Genomic DNA, 18,571 nt, shown 5'->3' with positions numbered 1-18,571 from the left:
TTAACATCTGGACAGCAGATGAATAAATAATAATAAAAAATGTCACTGATTATGTTCTTGAATTTATTTTACAATAAACGTGGTAAATGATGTGTGGCTGTTGATCTGATGTGCAATTTATGATTACAGACTCATCCTAAAGTGTTTCCGAGAGCAAATCGTTTATTTTATTTGTGTTAAAAACATTAGGTGTATTCGACTTCATGCAGTGCCGGCGGTGACGACAGCCCCCTGACTTGAAGCAGCCAATAGCATTCACTGCTTCAAGTCAGCCAGCTGCAGACGGCTGTCGGCGCCGCCGGCTCTGCATGAAGTCGAACACACCTATTGACGTGACCAATCCACACCATGCTAGTCTTTGCCAGAGCCATAGAAAAGAGAGTTGCGACACGCTTTGATCTCGCCGACACGTGATCACGTGGTTCATGTAGCTCGCTGTAGTTCCAAAAAAAAACACTGCTGTCAACCGGTAGTCGCTTTCTCAGGCAAATGATGAATGAAACAGGCTCGGTTAAAGAAATCCGATATTCTGGCTATCTTCAGCAGACTCGTATCTACATAAGGCAGTCCTCCCTGACGTGTTTGGTGTAGAATGGAGTGAAATACAACATTGTGAACACTCACTGCCAGTGAAACACAGGAAAAAAGCTAGAGCTTTTTTGTCACGTGGTTCCGGTAGCTCCATGTAGTTAAACAAAACCCCCACTGCTGTCAACCTGTTTGAATGGTTTTCGGCGGGACAGACAGCAGCACCATGTCGATTCACGGACATTTTCAGTATAATGTCACAATGTCAATTGGTTACTGGTGTGTTGTATCATGTATGTCTGATACTTTATTAATATGTATGTATTACATGAACTTATACATAACGCAATATTGTGAAGCAGAGCTAGAAATGGCTATGCTTGCTCTACTGTACAAACTGTACTGTACCATACTGTACATACCAAACAGTAGCCTAATGAGGACTATATTGTTCCACTTAACGTTTAACCTTAGACGGTTGAAGTAAATGGGTCTTGTTAAACGTTTTTTTATTCATCAGCCCACTTACAATTTAGCCTACCACATTAACAACACTTATATTTGTAGTACTTGATGCAAGTTGAATCTAACCATTATCACCAGCAACTGCTCAATTTAAGACAAGAAAGGAGTTTGGTAAATAGAACAGAATAAACAAGGCAACCAACTGCATTCAATAAAACATTTTATTGTACAATATGTCCTGTGTTCTTCCACTCCTTTTGTTTGTAGTGATCCGGTGATCTTCTGGCTATGATACATGTACAGCTAGCTAGAGTAAAAGTGTTGCTTACGTAGACCTACAATCTAGCTCCAACTGCATTTAGAATCTAACAAGCTTACGATAAACTTTAACTAAAGCTGGCTATATAAAATACTACTAATAACAATTGATATGTGGTGGTCGAAATATGAAAAAATGCAGGATGTTCGTGAATTTACCAGCTAACTTGCTTCTGACCACTTAATTTGCAATTCATTGTTGCTAGCTCTACTAACTAGGCTAATAAGAGCTATATATAGAAGACTTACTTTGTATGCCAACGAACACCAATAATTAGAACTAATTTGACAGACTATAAGCCAACTGAATTCTGGTTATGATACACGTGCTCTCTAGCTAGCTTCAGTAAAAGTGTTGTTTATGTTAGATACTAGCTAGACCTACAGTCTAGCTCTAACTGCGTTTCGAATCAAACAAGCTATAATCTTACGATTAACTTTATCTAAAGCTAGCTATATGAAATACTACTAATAACAATTGATATGTGGTGGTAAAAATATGAAAAAATGAAGGATTTTCATCAATTTACCAACTAACTTGCTTCGGAGACACTGAAAATGAATGGGGTTGAACGGTGGAAAATGCAATGTTTGGAACTACAGGTCGCATGTGACACGCTTTACTTCCGCATTCCTCGATAACAATGGGAGTCTATGGAAGTGTCGCAACTCTCTTTTCTATGGCTCTGGGGGGTGTTCCATCAACGTCGCTAACGCAAGTCGCGCTAACACGAATAAGTCTCACTTGGGTAAACGTCAACTTAGACTTAAGCCTCAAGCCGTTCCACTAACGTTCCGTTCCACTAACAGGCAACGCTAATTCAAGCTAGACCTCAATAAGCTTAGACTGTGCAGCCCAGATCAGGCGATCGTCGAAAAGAGGAGTTATGTCGCAAAAAGTATAGCGTAAAGCAGCAGAGGTGTGTTGTTTCAGCAGCGTAAATTGATTTTTTGAGTTTTTTTGTCCCCAAAAAGGGCAATGTTGCCGCAATTAACATGGCAAGGGAGACAACTTGTCAAACCATTACGATCGTTAAAATGCGTAAATTGTAGACTTACCAAATCTACTTAACATATATATATATATGCATTTAGGCCTACTGATAATTAGCGTAATTTGATGAGCTGTCTGAAACCGTTCTGACAGGCTAGCCTATGGTCGATATTCTCAACAGGAGACTGAGAATAATAGCCCAAAAAAGAACGTGGCAGCAATTGAAAATTGTAGGATAAAATTCAAAACACTGAAGAAGGCCATGGTTAATTGCACTTGATGTGGGCTAATAATGTTTTTGTCTTCACATCTTGAACAAAATCAAAAATTACTTCAAAATAACTTTGCCACACACATTTATTAACTGATAGGCTAAATGCTGAGCTTTAAGATAAAAGGGAAAGATAACCATGACTATAATGGGGATTCACTGAAATGACTGGTATTGCACAGATCCAGCACTGACTTTTTAGATCAGAAGGTGACCCAAACTGCACAGTTTGTTTGGCAGAACAGTCATTTAAAATTGCTCAGCATGACTATCATTATTATATTACGAGTATTTCCAATTAACATAGTCTGCCTCCACAGATCCAGAGGGGGCTTGGACAGTGACAGACTGTGGCTGTGCCAAGTGTTGTCACAGCCTCACTTTGGGAAAGCATGCCCTACTGGGAACATTAGGGGAGACTGTTGGGCACAGAATCTAATTGTCTTCTTTGGAAAGGGCAACATTTGGGACACTGTCATGTAGGGGCAGCATAAAGGGCACTTCATAACAGCACCTTTTTCCATTGGAAGTAAGGGCATGGGAACAGTCCAATTTAGGCCATTGTAAGGGCACCTTATAGGGTACTGCATCACATTTTCTATACTATAAAGGAACTCATAAAGACATGTTTTTACATTTATAGAGGGCACACTGTCATTTATTGCATGGGGCATCCTGTGCACTCAAGCATATTTCACAATGTGAATGGCAGACAGTAGGGCACTTGGTCTAATTTTTGCCACTGGGCATTTTAGAAACACTTTCAACCATGGGGGCACCAGGCAGTCACCCCCTGAGTCTTCCAATGGGCCTGGATACACCCATGGGGACAGTATATTGCACCTATAATATTGGGGAAGCCAGAGGAGAGGTAATATAGAGGCTTGTCAACATATAGGCTACTTTAAACAATGAAAATACTTTATACAATTGAATAAAAAGTCCTCCTTGATTCTTTGTGTTTCAAGATTACCTGAAAAACTGATGATAATATTCAGGTACTGCTTTGGAGCAAGGTATACCCTTCATATTTCCTGGCATAGTTGCCCGTTCAAGAATGTCCCACATGCAAAGACATAGACAGATGCAGACAGACTGAACAGTGGCTTGGCTACAGTGGGTTTGCTTCCTTGTGTGTGATTCCAGCAGACTACATAGTCTAGGCCTACCTACATAGACTGCAGTCTACTACCCTCCTTTCTACTATTATAGTCACTCTCCTTTCTATTACTTTTTACAAAGGATGGTAGGCTGCTCTTATGTGTTCATTGCCATCCTTAAGAGTTGCTAAAGTGTTATTTCATATATATATATATTTATGTTTTTTTTTTTTAAGAATGACAATTACATTTATCTAGATAAACTATGTTGGGCCTGCTGAACCTATACTTCTTCCACAGATACTGGTCAGGGAACCATTACTTCTGTCTCTGAAGACCCTTGGGGCTGGTGGGATAAACGCTCTTTGTATAATCTGAGCACCTTCATCCACCACAGGGTTGTCAAAGAACGGATACGCCATAATTGATTGTAACTTGTCTAGACGCTCTGCTTAGTTTCTAAATCCTTATTTTATGTCAATTAACCAATGGCTTTTGAAAACAAAAGTGACATTATTTCTTAACTTGTTTATTTAAATTAATATATTTTTTGGAGATGAAGTAAACATGTAGCTAAATCATTAATGTCTGCACTTCAAAAAGTCTGAATTTACGTTTCCGAACACGGACTAAAGTGGTTTGCGCGCAGGAATTTACTCGACGGAACTGTCTTTTGAGATTCTGTTTCCGCCTGTTTGAAATTATTTGCAACACATTTTAGTTTAGCTTGACTTTTAGCCTGACACGGATCAGGCTAGTTCCGAAGTATAAGTTACCTTGGTTACGTAGCTAGAACTAAAATAAGCCACCTTAATGGAACGGAACTCTCGCTAAAGTAAGTGAGACTTGGCGAGATAAGTCTAGCTTTTCCTTAATCGACGTTGATGGAACACCCCCCTGGGGGCTAATGCACAAAAGTAGAATAAAGATATCCAGGATAACTGAAAAAGCGCAGCTTGATTTAGTGTTATCCACTCATCGCGGCTGAATCGGTTGCACGTTTGCCAAGCCAGGATGAGAAGGTGGCGCTATGTCAATCCAGGTGTACATAGTTGGGATAAGTGCACCTTCACGGATTTCTTAAATAGACCATGGTATCGATCACAAATTCACTGATGCAGAAATGGAGAAGACGAGTGCAGCATATTTTTCACCCGCTGAGCAGAAATTAATAATGGAGATGTATGAGGAGGTGAAGCATATTATTTGCAAAAAGGGGAATACGGCAGTCGTTATTAAACAGCGAGAACAAGCCTGGCAGACAATCGCTGACCGACTGAATGCGTAAGTAGCCTATTTAAAAATATGTACTTACAAGGAAAGTTGTACACTCTGTTTTAATTGCTTTTAATATGCTTGTTTTATGTGTTGGTTTTATTGCTGTAGGCCTATCTGTGTTTATGTGCTGGTTTTACTGTAACGTCTCTTTGAGTAGCCTACCATGCAAAGCACTCTATAAATAAAATGTATTATTATTAAGCCTACTTTCCCTCAAAAGTGAGCAGGGAATTAAGGTTCCTCGGGAAATTTACCCTAAAGACTAGGCCTAATTTCAAACCCTTGTCAAACCCTGTCTAATTCTAAATATCTTTCTACAATTAATGTTCATACAGAACAAACATGACTGGACAGAAAAGATTGTGGCAACAAGTCAAAATTAAATATAAAAACATTTTGCAGTCTGGTAAGTGCCTTAACAGTTTGCAAATGGTATGTAGAAATTACTATGCCTGCTCACATATTTTATCTAAACTGATTTTAGCAGTTAAGAAGAAGGCTCATTTTTCTGGCACTGGGGGAGGGCCACCAGCTCCAGGCTTCACCCCAGCTGAGGAATTGGCCCTGGATTTAAATCAGGGAAGGCCAGTGATGGAAGGGATTGAGGGTGGGACAGCTACAGACTGTGTTCCACCTGCAGAAACTGCCCTCCTTATCCATGGTACATTTTCCAGTACTGCATATCAAACACAATTACCCATTTATACGGGCATATGTGGACTGTCTGACCTTGTTTTGCCTTGCAGTGTCCGGGGACACAGTTACACTCCTGCCACCAGGCGAAGATCCAGTGAGTATTATTCGTTAAAAGCACAAGGCTTGGCACATCCTGTCAATAAAAAGTATATTCAATATGGCAGGGGGAAGGAACTTCTGCCATATGGGATGACGAGGAGACTGTGTCACTGGATTCCAGAAGGCCTGAGGTATCATGTAAATCGTATGGAAATGCATATTTAGACCTTAATGGATGAGAAGTCAGTTATATAGCACTCATAATATATATTTGTAACAGGATCCAGACGCAGTACAGCTCGACAGCCAGCCTGGCAACATAGTACGTATGGGCTAAAGGAAATCTAAATCATGCACAATTCCTGCTGTGCTAATCAATGAATGGTTTACAGACTTCACAAACTGTCAGATGTCTGTACACGCAGCATCTAAAAAAGCAAATCGAGCTGGCAGATGCAAAGATTGCTGTAAATAAGAGGTGCCTCCAGGATCTGGACCTTGATGTACAAATCAAGAACAAAAAACTGAGGAAACTGGATCTGGAGATAAAGAAACTAGAAAAATAAGTAAATGACTTCAATCCACACTTTTGCATATCGGTAAAACAATGTATTTATTTTGTCTCTCTTCCCAGCTTGCCTGAGAAGGACAAGAAAATAAAGTTTTTTTATGTAAAATAATTAATATATTGGTCTCTGACTAGCCTGCGATTTATGTTATCTGGGAAGATTGCTGCATTGTCCCACTCAATCTCCGGTGCCAGTGCAGGACCCCTTTCTCTCCTCAGACAGGCAACATTATGTAGGACAGTGCAAGCTCAGTGATGTCACATGCCCTGTCTGGGGTGACCCTCAGGTGGTGGAGACACTGAAAACGTGACTTTAGAAGGCCAAATGCCATTTCAATTCGGCCCCTTGTTCTTGCATGGGCAAGATTGTACCCTTGCTGTGCTGCTGTCTGAGGGTCTGCTAGTGGAGTGAGAAGGTATGTCTCACAGGCATAACCCTTGTCTCCCAGAAGAACACCAGAGAATTCACCTGAGAATACAAAATGTAATCATTACAACTACACATAAGTTAAACCTTTGACGCAATTGTGTTTATCAGTGAAATGTGTGTGGCATACCTTGTGACAGTCGCTGGGAAATGGTACTGGACCTGAAAACTCGGGAGTCATGGACAGACCCAGGCCACTTTGCCTCCACATTGGTGATCATGCAGGAAGCATCACAGATCATCTGAAACGATGCAATGTTGCCTATTCATTACACATTTAATGCACAGAATATTTGGCTAGTTGACAGTAATTACATAATTTTTACCTGAACATTGATACTGTGGAAGGATTTTCGATTGACATAATCTCCCTCATGGGCCCCTGAGGGGCGTTTAATTCGGATGTGTGTGCAGTCCAGCGCACCAATGACATTAGGGAAACCTGTAACACAAAATAGTCTGAGTATTTGGTGACTGTTCTAACTTAACACTTTTTGTAATCTATAATTCAAGTTACCTGCAATCTTGTGGAAATCCTCCTTGATGTAACACATTCTTCTGTGGCCAGGGAAGGTAATGAAGATGTGTGCCAAGGACTTCAGTGCCAAACACACACTTTTGACCGTACGGCAAATGGTACCTTTATTCAAGGGTTCGGCATCTCCCACGGCATATAAAAACATGCCGCTTGCGAAAAAGCGCAGTGCCACACAGACCATCTGTGGGATGGTGAGAGCATGGCTTCGCCCTGTGCGGTGCTGAATTTTGGGACCCAGCAGTCTACACAAATAACGGATCCCATCTCCAGAAAACCTATACCTCTCATGCAGGTACTCGTCCGAAAAAGCCAAAGGGTCAGATCTGTCACGAAACACCCTCTCACGTCTGAAAGCACGTCTCAGTATCAGTGCTTCGTCGTCCAACACGTCATTAAGAAATGGGCATGCCATGGTGCAAGAAGAAACACAGGTGAATAGGACTTTATATATCGCCTTCATCACTGACTTTATTGAAATCACCGTTGCAACTTCGTCAACCATTTCTAAACATCTAAAAACTGCAATAGTAGGCTAGGGTTTAAAATCAACTTGTGACAGCAATAGTGACAAGTAATGCATGTTAATAAAAATAAATCCGAACACATTCAGAAGACAACGGAATAACTGTTAAAATTTTTATTTCGGATCAGAGCGGCAGCTGATTTAACACATGAGACTCCAGAATTAATCTTAGCCTGGCTGTTAGCCTGCTCTGGAGCAGGCTAGCTGCAAAGAATAAATCTCCATGGTTACTTGGCTGGGTTTAATTCAACCTGCTTTCGTGCAACCAAGTCAAAGCTAAATTCATCCAGGATAACTTGAATATCCCGACTTAATCCCTTATCCTGGTTTCGTGCAATAGCCCCCTGGTCTTTGCTACTGTGGATATTGAATTTCGAGGACAACAATGATAATGTATTTTTAATTCTCCCATTTGTTTTCAATTGTGATGCACCCAGACGTGTTGCTTATCCTTGAAAAATTAGGGGGATAAAAAGTAAAATCCTTATAAAACAGAATCACACGAGATTTGACTTAGGAGAAACAATTGAAAAGTATAGGAAAAGGACCGTGATATTAGGTGCGTTCGACATGGACTGCGGCTGCATGAAACGACCGGCGAGAGTAGCCGCTTGCAGTCGGGGAGGAGTTGAAAACGGCTCTGTAAAGTCGGACATTCCAGCTTCTCGTGGTTTGCTGCGTTGACGTCAGTCATGGCCGATCAAGCGCTGTTTGCTTACTTTACTTTATTTATAATTAAACTTAGTCTTTCCGTTAGTGAAGAGGCGGACTAAAACCCTTTCTTCAACACATTTTTAATTCAATTAAACTGTTTGGTCCGGATTTGAGCGTTGGCGAAACTGAAGGTGTCAGAATAATTACAAAACACACGTCAAAGTTGTCGTGTGTGAGTCTGGCCAATCATGAAATAGCTGTGTCGTCATTTGAACCCGTGCAGTACGTGCTCTTGAGAAAATGCGCTCGGCTACACAGCCGGCAGTTCTCGAATCGATCTCACGGTACTTTGATGGCTACGTCACAGTGACCTAGCCTCGGCGCCGTCTCAAGTCGGACAAAAAGTCTAACCAGAATATGGCAGGCCAAAAGGACAAGTATTAGGACGTCTCCGTGTGTAAACCACGCGTAATTTACGCCGACTTTGCATGCAAAGACGGCGTCCATTACGCCGACTTCCATACAAAGTCGGCGTAAATTACGCGTGGTTTACACACAGAGACGTCCTAATACTTGTCCTTTTGGCCTGCCATAGAATTCTGGTTAGACTTTTTGACGGCGCCGAGGCTCGGTCACTGTCAAAGTAGGCTACCTTGAGATCGATTCGAGAACTGCCGGCTGTGTAGCCGAGAGAGCAACTGCACGGGTTCTAATGACGACACAGCTATTTCATGATTGGCCAGACTAACAACGACGCGTGTTTTGTCTTTATTCTGACACCTTCAGTTTCGCCAATGCTCAAATCCGGACCAAACTGTTTAATTTATTAAATATTTGTTGAAGGGTTTTAGTCCGCCTCTTCACTAACGGAAAGACTACGTTTAATTGAGTTGAGGAGATTGAGTTCATGACGACGTTAACGCAGCAAACCACGAGAAGCAGGAATGTCCGACTTTAAGGAGGCGTTTTTAACTCCTCCCCGACTGCAAGCGGCAACTCTCGCCGGTCGTTTCATGCAGCCGCAGTCGATGTCGAACGCGCCTTTTTTGACGGAGTGACGTAATGACGTTGAGCTGACGCGTGTGCAGCTGACGTGTAGCCTGGGGAAGGAAGTAACGTCAGGTAGCTTTGACACTTGGGTTTCTGCTACTTTAATTGTGTGCATACATTAACAGTTCATAATGTTATTAGCTAAGTAGCTAACAAAACTACAACAGAAGAAAAAACGGAGCAATTCCTACAGGTAACTCATGGCTAGCAAGCTTGCCACCTAAAACGCGGATACGGCTGCTAGCAGTAGGAAGCTAGAGAAGCACATAGCTAACGTTAGTACAGCTGATCATCTGTAGGGCTGTAGTGCATATGCGCTTTGGTGTAACTGAGCCAGCTGGGCTCCAACACGGCAGGGCAGTGGATCTCAGTTCTGTTTCTGCAGTTGTCTTATAGCGTGCATAATAGTTGTTTCATGAGAATACTGCAAGCTTCTGTACACCCAATTTTCAAGACAAAACAATTGTAGAATCACCCCGTTATTTAGCTAATAAAGCTAGCCAGCCGTAGCTAGCAACTTAGCTCCTTTATACCTTGTTTACTCACTGCTAATAATGGACATGTCAGCGTACGCTGTATCCGCACCGACGTCGATTGACAAACTTCCACTTACAGTTCTGAATCATGTTAATTGCTAGGTCTTCATTTGTTTCTGTAAAGTTAATGTCTGTGTTTTGTCTTGTGGGTCCTATTTCTACAGTGCAGTTAGAATTGGAGAGAGAGCTACCAAACGTTGAGTCATGGGTAGACGGAAGGTACCAGACTTGTACCGAGCCCCCTTCCCCCTCTATACCGTCAAAGTAGATCCTAAAACGGGGTTGGTAATCACGGCGGGCGGCGGAGGTGCCTCGAAGACGGGGATAAAGAACGCTCTGGTAATAAAGAGCCCTTTATGTTGCTCTGATCTGATAGCTCTGTTGGGACGGATAGAGCTCTGTTGTGGAGCATCAGATCAAGATATGTTAAATGAACACATTCTTTATGCCCTGATTGTTCATTCTCCTTCTCCTATGGAGGGATAAGAATCACCCAGTTGTTGTTGTTGCAGCACTTCCTGGGTTTGGGGATGTCAGGGGGCCAGTTCACTGCCACGCTGCTCCACACCCACGACACAGAGACGCGGGCCACCATGAACATGGCCCTGGGGGGCGACGTCATCGCCGCGGGGCAGGACGGGAGCTGCTGCCTCATGCGGTTCAGACGCAAGGAGGAGAAGGAGGGACGCAAGGCTGCAGCCACAGAGGGTAAAGAGGGGCGGCAGCCCAGCAGGGGGTCTTCTAACAGCAGTCCAGCAGGGTGTCTGTAAGAAGGGCTGAATAGTACTCAGAATGCTGACATGTTTCTGTGGTTCCCCATGTGTCCATCAGGGGGCAGCAGAGAGCAGGGTGGCACCAGGAGGAGAGCAGGGCGGGGGGCCAGAGAGGGGGCCTCTGGGGCCGCGGGGGGGGACACCAAGGAGGACACGCCCCAGATCTTCGTGGAGGGGGTGGGGGAGGTGCAGTCTGATCTCAACCCCCAGGACCCCCTCCAGAAGGTGGTCAGGTTCAGCCCAGACCTCAGTCTGCTGCTGGTCGGGGGCACGGACGGGCATATACGAGTCTGGGAGGTCAGCTGGGGGGGAGCGGGAGGGAGGGGCGTGGTGGGGGGAGCAGGGAGGGGCGGGGGGACAGGTACAAGATTGTACTACAGTAGTATCTCTTGTTAAACTGTTGTCTGACTGTACTTCCTGCAGTATCCATCCCTGAAGGAGAAGTATGACTTCAAAGCCCACGAGGGGGAGGTAGAAGACTTGGACATTAGTGAAGACAACAAGGTAGGACATTAGTGAAGATAACCTGGTAGGCCAGTAGTGAAGATAACCTGGTAGGCCAGTAGTGAAGATAACCTGGTAGGCCAGTAGTGAAGATAACCTGGTAGGACAGTAGTGAAGATAACCTGGTAGGACATTAGTGAAGGTAAAATTGCAGAAGCCTTTCATTAAAACGTTCTAAAGTAGACAGTGGGATTTTATTGTGTGTGATATGCATGCATATGTGTATGTTCCAGCACCTGGTGACGGTGGGCAGAGACCTGGCCTGCAGCCTGTGGTGTGGGACACAGCTAAACATGAGCCTAGACTGGAGCAGAGCTCTGCCTCAGGTGGCAGAGAGGACCTACAGATACCAGGCCTGCAGGTACCCTCATACAGCCCTACAGATACCAGGCCTGCAGGTACTCTCATACAGCCCTACAGATACCAGGCCTGCAGGTACCCTCATACAGCCCTACAGATACCAGGCCTGCAGGTACCCTCATACAGCCCTACAGATACCAGGCCTGCAGGTACTCTCATACAGCCCTACAGATACCAGGCCTGCAGGTACTCTCATACAGCCCTACAGATACCAGGCCTGCAGGTACTCTCATACAGCCCTACAGATACCAGGCCTGCAGGTACCCTCATACAGCCCTACAGATACCAGGCCTGCAGGTACCCTCATACAGCCCTACAGATACCAGGCCTGCAGGTACCCTCATACAGCCCTACAGATACCAGGCCTGCAGGTACCCTCATACAGCCCTACAGATACCAGGCCTGCAGGTACCCTCATACAGCCCTACAGATACCAGGCCTGCAGGTACTCTCATACAGCCCTACAGATACCAGGCCTGCAGGTACTCTCATACAGCCCTACAGATACCAGGCCTGCAGGTACTCTCATACAGCCCTACAGATACCAGGCCTGCAGGTACCCTCATACAGCCCTACAGATACCAGGCCTGCAGGTACCCTCATACAGCCCTACAGATACCAGGCCTGCAGGTACCCTCATACAGCCCTACAGATACCAGGCCTGCAGGTACCCTCATACAGCCCTACAGATACCAGGCCTGCAGGTACTCTCATACAGCCCTACAGATACCAGGCCTGCAGGTACTCTCATACAGCCCTACAGATACCAGGCCTGCAGGTACCCTCATACAGCCCTACAGATACCAGGCCTGCAGGTACCCTCATACAGCCCTACAGATACCAGGCCTGCAGGTACCCTCATACAGCCCTACAGATACCAGGCCTGCAGGTACCCTCATACAGCCCTACAGATACCAGGCCTGTAGGTACTCTCATACAGCCCTACAGATACCAGGCCTGCAGGTACCCTCATACAGCCCTACAGATACCAGGCCTGCAGGTACCCTCATACAGCCCTACAGATACCAGGCCTGCAGGTACCCTCATACAGCCCTACAGATACCAGGCCTGCAGGTACCCTCATACAGCCCTACAGATACCAGGCCTGCAGGTACTCTCATACAGCCCTACAGATACCAGGCCTGCAGGTACTCTCATACAGCCCTACAGATACCAGGCCTGCAGGTACTCTCATACAGCCCTACAGATACCAGGCCTGCAGGTACCCTCATACAGCCCTACAGATACCAGGCCTGCAGGTACCCTCATACAGCCCTACAGATACCAGGCCTGCAGGTACCCTCATACAGCCCTACAGATACCAGGCCTGCAGGTACTCTCATACAGCCCTACAGATACCAGGCCTGCAGGCCTTTGACATAAGCCTGGCTTAATTGGTAAACTAGCTTTATGGAACAGCCCCCTGATTACCTGTTGTTGTGATGGTGGTGTTTTGATGGTGGTGTTTTGATGGTGGTTTTGTGATGGTGGTGTTGTGATGGTGGTGTTGTGATGGTGGTTTTGTGATGGTGGTGTTGTGATGGTGGTGTTGTGATGGTGGTTTTGTGATGGTGGTGTTGTGATGGTGGTCTTGTGATGGTGGTCTTGTGATGGTGGTGTTGTGATGGTGGTGTTGTGATGGTGGTGTTGTGATGGTGGTGTTGTGATGGTGGTGTTGTGATGGTGGTGTTGTGATGGTGGTGTTGTGATGGTGGTGTTGTGATGGTGGTGTTGTGATGGTGGTTTTGTGATGGTGGTGTTGTGATGGTGGTGTTGTGATGGTGGTGTTGTGATGGTGGTGTTGTGATGGTGGTGTTGTGATGGTGGTTTTGTGATGGTGGTGTTTTGATGGTGGTGTTGTGATGGTGGTGTTTTGATGGTGGTGTTGTGATGGTGGTTTTGTGATGGTGGTGTTGTGATGGTGGTGTTTTGATGGTGGTTTTGTGATGGTGGTGTTGTGATGGTGGTGTTGTGATGGTGGTTTTGTGATGGTGGTGTTGTGATGGTGGTGTTGTGATGGTGGTGTTGTGATGGTGGTGTTGTGATGGTGGTGTTGTGATGGTGGTGTTGTGATGGTGGTTTTGTGATGGTGGTGTTTTGATGGTGGTGTTGTGATGGTGGTGTTGTGATGGTGGTTTTGTGATGGTGGTGTTGTGATGGTGGTGTTTTGATGGTGGTTTTGTGATGGTGGTGTTGTGATGGTGGTGTTGTGATGGTGGTCTTGTGATGGTGGTGTTGTGATGGTGGTGTTGTGATGGTGGTGTTGTGATGGTGGTGTTTTGATGGTGGTGTTGTGATGGTGGTTTTGTGATGGTGGTGTTGTGATGGTGGTGTTTTGATGGTGGTTTTGTGATGGTGGTGTTTTGATGGTGGTTTTGTGATGGTGGTGTTGTGATGGTGGTGTTGTGATGGTGGTGTTGTGATGGTGGTGTTGTGATGGTGGTGTTGTGATGGTGGTGTTTTGATGGTGGTTTTGTGATGGTGGTGTTGTGATGGTGGTGTTGTGATGGTGGTGTTGTGATGGTGGTGTTTTGATGGTGGTTTTGTGATGGTGGTGTTGTGATGGTGGTGTTGTGATGGTGGTGTTGTGATGGTGGTGTTGTGATGGTGGTGTTGTGATGGTGGTGTTTTGATGGTGGTTTTGTGATGGTGGTCTTGTGATGGTGGTCTTGTGATGGTGGTGTTTTGATGGTGGTTTTGTGATGGTGGTGTTGTGATGGTGGTGTTGTGATGGTGGTTTTGTGATGGTGGTGTTGTGATGGTGGTGTTGTGATGGTGGTCTTGTGATGGTGGTGTTGTGATGGTGGTGTTTTGATGGTGGTGTTGTGATGGTGGTGTTGTGATGGTGGTGTTGTGATGGTGGTGTTGTGATGGTGGTGTTGTGATGGTGGTGTTTTGATGGTGGTTTTGTGATGGTGGTGTTGTGATGGTGGTTTTGTGATGGTGGTGTTGTGATGGTGGTGTTGTGATGGTGGTGTTTTGATGGTGGTTTTGTGATGGTGGTGTTGTGATGGTGGTTTTGTGATGGTGGTGTTGTGATGGTGGTTTTGTGATGGTGGTGTTGTGATGGTGGTGTTTTGATGGTGGTTTTGTGATGGTGGTGTTGTGATGGTGGTGTTGTGATGGTGGTGTTGTGATGGTGGTTTTGTGATGGTGGTTTTGTGATGGTGGTGTTGTGATGGTGGTGTTGTGATGGTGGTGTTGTGGTGCAGGTTTGGCCGGGTGGAAGACCAGGAGGAAGCCCGGAGGCTGTACACCGTCCAGATCCCTCACAAGCGAGACAGGAAGCCCCCACAGTGCTACCTCACCAAGTGGGATGCATCCAACTTCCTGCCCATGCTAGTGGCCCCCTGCGGCACCGAGGTCATATCCTGTCTGGCCGTCAGGTGAGGTGGGGGGGGGAGGAGGGAGCGGGGGGATTCTATTTAGGGCACTGTCTCAGAGAAGTCGTTGGGATGAGTCTGTTTATCTGCGGTGTATGTGATGTGTTCTGCGGTGTATGTGATGTGTTTTAAACCTAAGTGTTGTTGGTGCTGTGTTACCTTCACAGTGACTCTGGAACATACTTAGGGCTGGGGACTGTGACAGGATCCGTGGCTGTCTACATTGCCTTCTCACTCCAGGTGTGCGCACACACACATTCAAAAAACAAAACCCATCCCACATTGGTTGTAAAGGCAGGTAATCCGATATCCATGGGCGTCACACGACTGTAGTAAACATGACCGATCATTAAGGTTGGGCCGGAACTAATGATTGGACGGCATTCGGACCAAATGCAATGATGGTCGGGCTTCTCGACTGTCTGTCTACCTCCCGTCATGCGCTTTGGATTTTGCAAAACGTATCTATGCTGCCATTAAGTGTGTGTGTGTGTGTGTGTGTGTGTGAGCAGAGGCTGTACTACGTGAAGGAGTCTCATGGCATTGTGGTGACAGATGTGTGCTTCCTGCCTGACTCTGCTCAAGGCCAGCTGATGCGAGGCAACCACGAGGCCGCCATGTTGAGTGTGGCGGTGGACAGTCGCTGCCAGATGCATACTGTCCGCAGCAGATGTGAGTTCTGGTGCCCTGCAGCCCCAACACCTTGTACACCTGCTACCGATGAAAAAAGTTACCAGCCAATAATATTTTTTTCCGGCCAAAATTAAACCTGGCATTTCAGACGTACTCTGAAATAGTTTGACATAAACAACCTTTACCTATGATTTTAATATAATTGTAAATCACTATCAGAATGGATTAAACAAAATCAAACTATTTTACTTTTTGAAATAATTTATTAATTCAGGGGGTTTCAGGGGCCTACTACTCGTGTCGATCAGGTCATCATATATCTCTGGCCACTGGATTTCAGGGCTTGACATTAACTTTTTGAACACGTACATTTACGTTTCATTTGTCCATGCACAAAAGTCACTTGACCCCGATACCTTTAAATAGCCTGACCAAGTGATCGGGCAAAACTAGCCTGGCTAACGGAGGTCGCTTTCTCAGGCAAATGACGAATGAAACAGGCTTGGTTAAAGAAATCCGAGATGCTGGCTATCTTCAGCAGGCTTGTATCTACAAAAGGCAGTCCTACCTGACGTTTATAGTGTAGAATGGAGTGAAATACAACATTGTGCACACTGCCAGTGAGCAACCCGAGTCTGAGGCTAACGACGTCAAAACAGTGTAACGGTGACGCAGTTTCACTCAGATTGCCAGTTTTACACAAATCACAAAAATAATCGGACCAGCTGGCTAAAAGCAGAATTCCCATATCTCTTGAAAGCTGCCCTGTTCGACTTTTTAGGTGTAGAATTGACTTTAAACTGTAAAATTATGAACTTTGTGACGTGAAGACATGGCTGCTGCCTAATGCGGTCTACCGGGCGACATTCTCACTCAAATTTCAAGACTTTCGTGACCCAAAACAAAATTCTGATGTGACAGATCAATGGGGAATTCTTTCTCTCTTAAATGCTGTCATCCTCGACCTTTTTTGTCTATCTAACTATTTGTATTATCTGTGTCATTCTCTAGCTGTTATAAAGGCTATCTTCCCGGTTTTCTGACACCTAGATGCACGCACAACTGTTCGTGTTGGCGTTGCAAGCTTTTTTTAATCATGACAGGCGCGGAAGTCGGGAGCTGTACTCCGCAATTTCACTCCCCAAATGGCGGAGCATCGGACACAATTTAGTCGCCAGCCCAAAAATCTACACGCCATTGGCGCTTGGCGGGTGCCAATTTCAAGCCCTGCCTGCTACTGACCACCAGCTCTGCTGGTCTACTGTACATCATGCATCAGTAACCCCTGGTCTACTGTACATCATGCATCAGTAACCCCTGGTCTACTGTACATCATGCATCAGTAACCCCTGGTCTACTGTACATCATGCATCAGTAACCCCTGGTCTCTCCCCAGGGTCCCTCCCGCTGTGGCTGCTACTGGTCCTGGGGGGCCTCCTAGTATTGGGGGCAGTCCTGCTGCAGCTGCTCCTCCCAGGAGCCCTGTAGCTGCTGACCAGGACCTAGAGGAGCCCTGTAGCTGCTGACCAGGACCTAGAGGAGCCCTGTAGCTGCTGACCAGGACCTACAGGAGCCCTGTAGCTGCTGACCAGGACCTAGAGGAGCCCTGTAGCTGCTGACCAGGACCTAGAGGAGCCCTGTAGCTGCTAACCAGGACCTAGAGGAGCCGACCAGGACCCTGCAGACCTGAGGCTGTGTTCCCGGAGCCTGCAGCAGCAACACCACCTCCACACCTCAGCCTCACAGCCAGCCTGCTAACAGCAGCCTCACCCATTATTGATTTTATTTAATTTCTGAAACTGGTTTGTTTGATCCCTGGTTCCCATGACAACCCTGGTTACCCCACCTGACATACTTGGTTCAACCAGACCTGCATCCATCTTCATATCTAATTCTGTATCAGGGCGAGATTTAAGGGCCTGTGGGGTTAGCTTAGTGGGAGGTTCTGTATCACCAGGAATGTACAAGGACCAAGGCCTTTTTTATTCGAATATTTAAGGAGTTGTGTAAAATATATAAATCTACTTTAAAATTATGTTTGTGTGGTTGTGTGTCCTTGTCCACTGCAGATAGAGGTGAGCCCTGCTTCTCTGCTCGGCCACTAGGAGGCAGGGTGACCATGTGTAGGTTGATTTACTGTATGTATGTCCATAATATAGGCTACTGCATTCAAATGTATGGATTGACTCGGCCAGCAATTGTGTCCCACGCCAAGACCTCATTCACGCGCTTAACTCAGAGAGTGGACCTAGTCCGAGTTGATTTAACTAATTGAAATCGGCTGTTCTGGAACCGAAAAGTCTGAATTAAATCAACTCAGGATTAGGTTCACACTCTGGTTAGCAGCGGACATGACCGCCAGGCGGCAGCGTAACGACGGCTAGCTTAACTACACGGTCGGTGACGAAATATAGATATCTAACATATGAAATCATAAGTTGTCGTCGTATCGTTAAATAGATTTTTATAGCTTGTTTAAAAATTCCAAGTGTAATTATTTCACGTGTGAGAAACGTGTTGCATAGCAAGCTTGTTCGCTACGATGTTTGGCTGATGTTCGCCTCAGGCAGCATGCGGCGGAGTAGCCTACAGTTGTTTTTATCAGACGTCGTATTTATTTCTCCCATAAAACAGCGACGGGTTTGATCCTGTAGAAATCAGATCAAGGGATGTGAGCTCATCCTTCCACACCGTGACTGTCAGATCCACACCAACTAAAACACGGTGCCTTCGTGAACACAGTACCTACACAGACTTAAAAACTTCAGAAGTACAAACACAGTTACGCACACACCCACAACACCAACAGGTGGCGCCATGTGGGTGGTTTATTGCAGTGTGGATGGAAGTCCCCATTTTGTTGATTTAACCTACATAGAGGCTATTTCAGACACAACCTTTCCACAGATACACGCCTTGGGATATGGTCTGGT

The 18,571-nt window shown here is 45.5% G+C and overlaps 1 protein-coding gene, 1 long non-coding RNA gene and 1 pseudogene across 6 annotated transcripts; 2 read left to right on the top strand and 1 right to left on the bottom strand.

Moving 5' to 3' along the window:
• Nucleotides 1–3,831: 3,831 nt before the first annotated feature.
• LOC134024024 (uncharacterized) lies at nucleotides 3,832–5,917 on the top strand. Of its 3 annotated transcripts, XR_009930833.1 has the most exons (5): nucleotides 3,832–4,960; nucleotides 5,290–5,360; nucleotides 5,439–5,615; nucleotides 5,701–5,744; nucleotides 5,815–5,917. It is a non-coding gene; the product is annotated as an uncharacterized LOC134024024 (long non-coding RNA). The 3 variants fall into 3 exon arrangements; XR_009930832.1 differs by having other exon boundaries at nucleotides 5,701–5,908; XR_009930831.1 differs by having other exon boundaries at nucleotides 5,439–5,627; nucleotides 5,716–5,908.
• Nucleotides 5,918–6,356: 439 nt separating this feature from the next.
• LOC134023769 (putative nuclease HARBI1) lies at nucleotides 6,357–7,238 on the bottom strand (annotated as a pseudogene).
• A 2,234-nt stretch (nucleotides 7,239–9,472) lies between these two features.
• Nucleotides 9,473–17,673, top strand: preb (prolactin regulatory element binding). Of its 3 annotated transcripts, XR_009930830.1 has the most exons (11): nucleotides 9,474–9,642; nucleotides 10,150–10,324; nucleotides 10,498–10,693; nucleotides 10,817–11,055; nucleotides 11,182–11,262; nucleotides 11,496–11,623; nucleotides 14,835–15,008; nucleotides 15,173–15,245; nucleotides 15,518–15,677; nucleotides 17,035–17,202; nucleotides 17,265–17,673. XR_009930830.1 is itself a non-coding variant. In XM_062466395.1 (10 exons), exons 2-10 carry the CDS (start codon nucleotides 10,190–10,192, stop codon nucleotides 17,124–17,126), a joined length of 1,278 nt encoding a protein of 425 aa, XP_062322379.1. In that variant the 5' UTR covers nucleotides 9,473–9,642; nucleotides 10,155–10,189; the 3' UTR covers nucleotides 17,127–17,673. The 3 variants fall into 3 exon arrangements, 2 of the variants coding, with proteins under 2 accessions (XP_062322379.1, XP_062322378.1); XM_062466395.1 differs by having other exon boundaries at nucleotides 9,473–9,642; nucleotides 10,155–10,324; nucleotides 17,035–17,673; XM_062466394.1 differs by having other exon boundaries at nucleotides 17,035–17,673.
• The last annotated feature ends 898 nt before the right edge of the window (nucleotides 17,674–18,571 follow it).

The sequence above is a fragment of the Osmerus eperlanus genome, chromosome 7, assembly GCF_963692335.1.
Source record: "Osmerus eperlanus chromosome 7, fOsmEpe2.1, whole genome shotgun sequence".
Classification (NCBI taxonomy): domain Eukaryota; kingdom Metazoa; phylum Chordata; class Actinopteri; order Osmeriformes; family Osmeridae; genus Osmerus; species Osmerus eperlanus.
The sequence above is the reverse complement of the archived record's forward strand: the minus strand, read 5'-3'. Positions and strand labels throughout refer to the sequence as shown.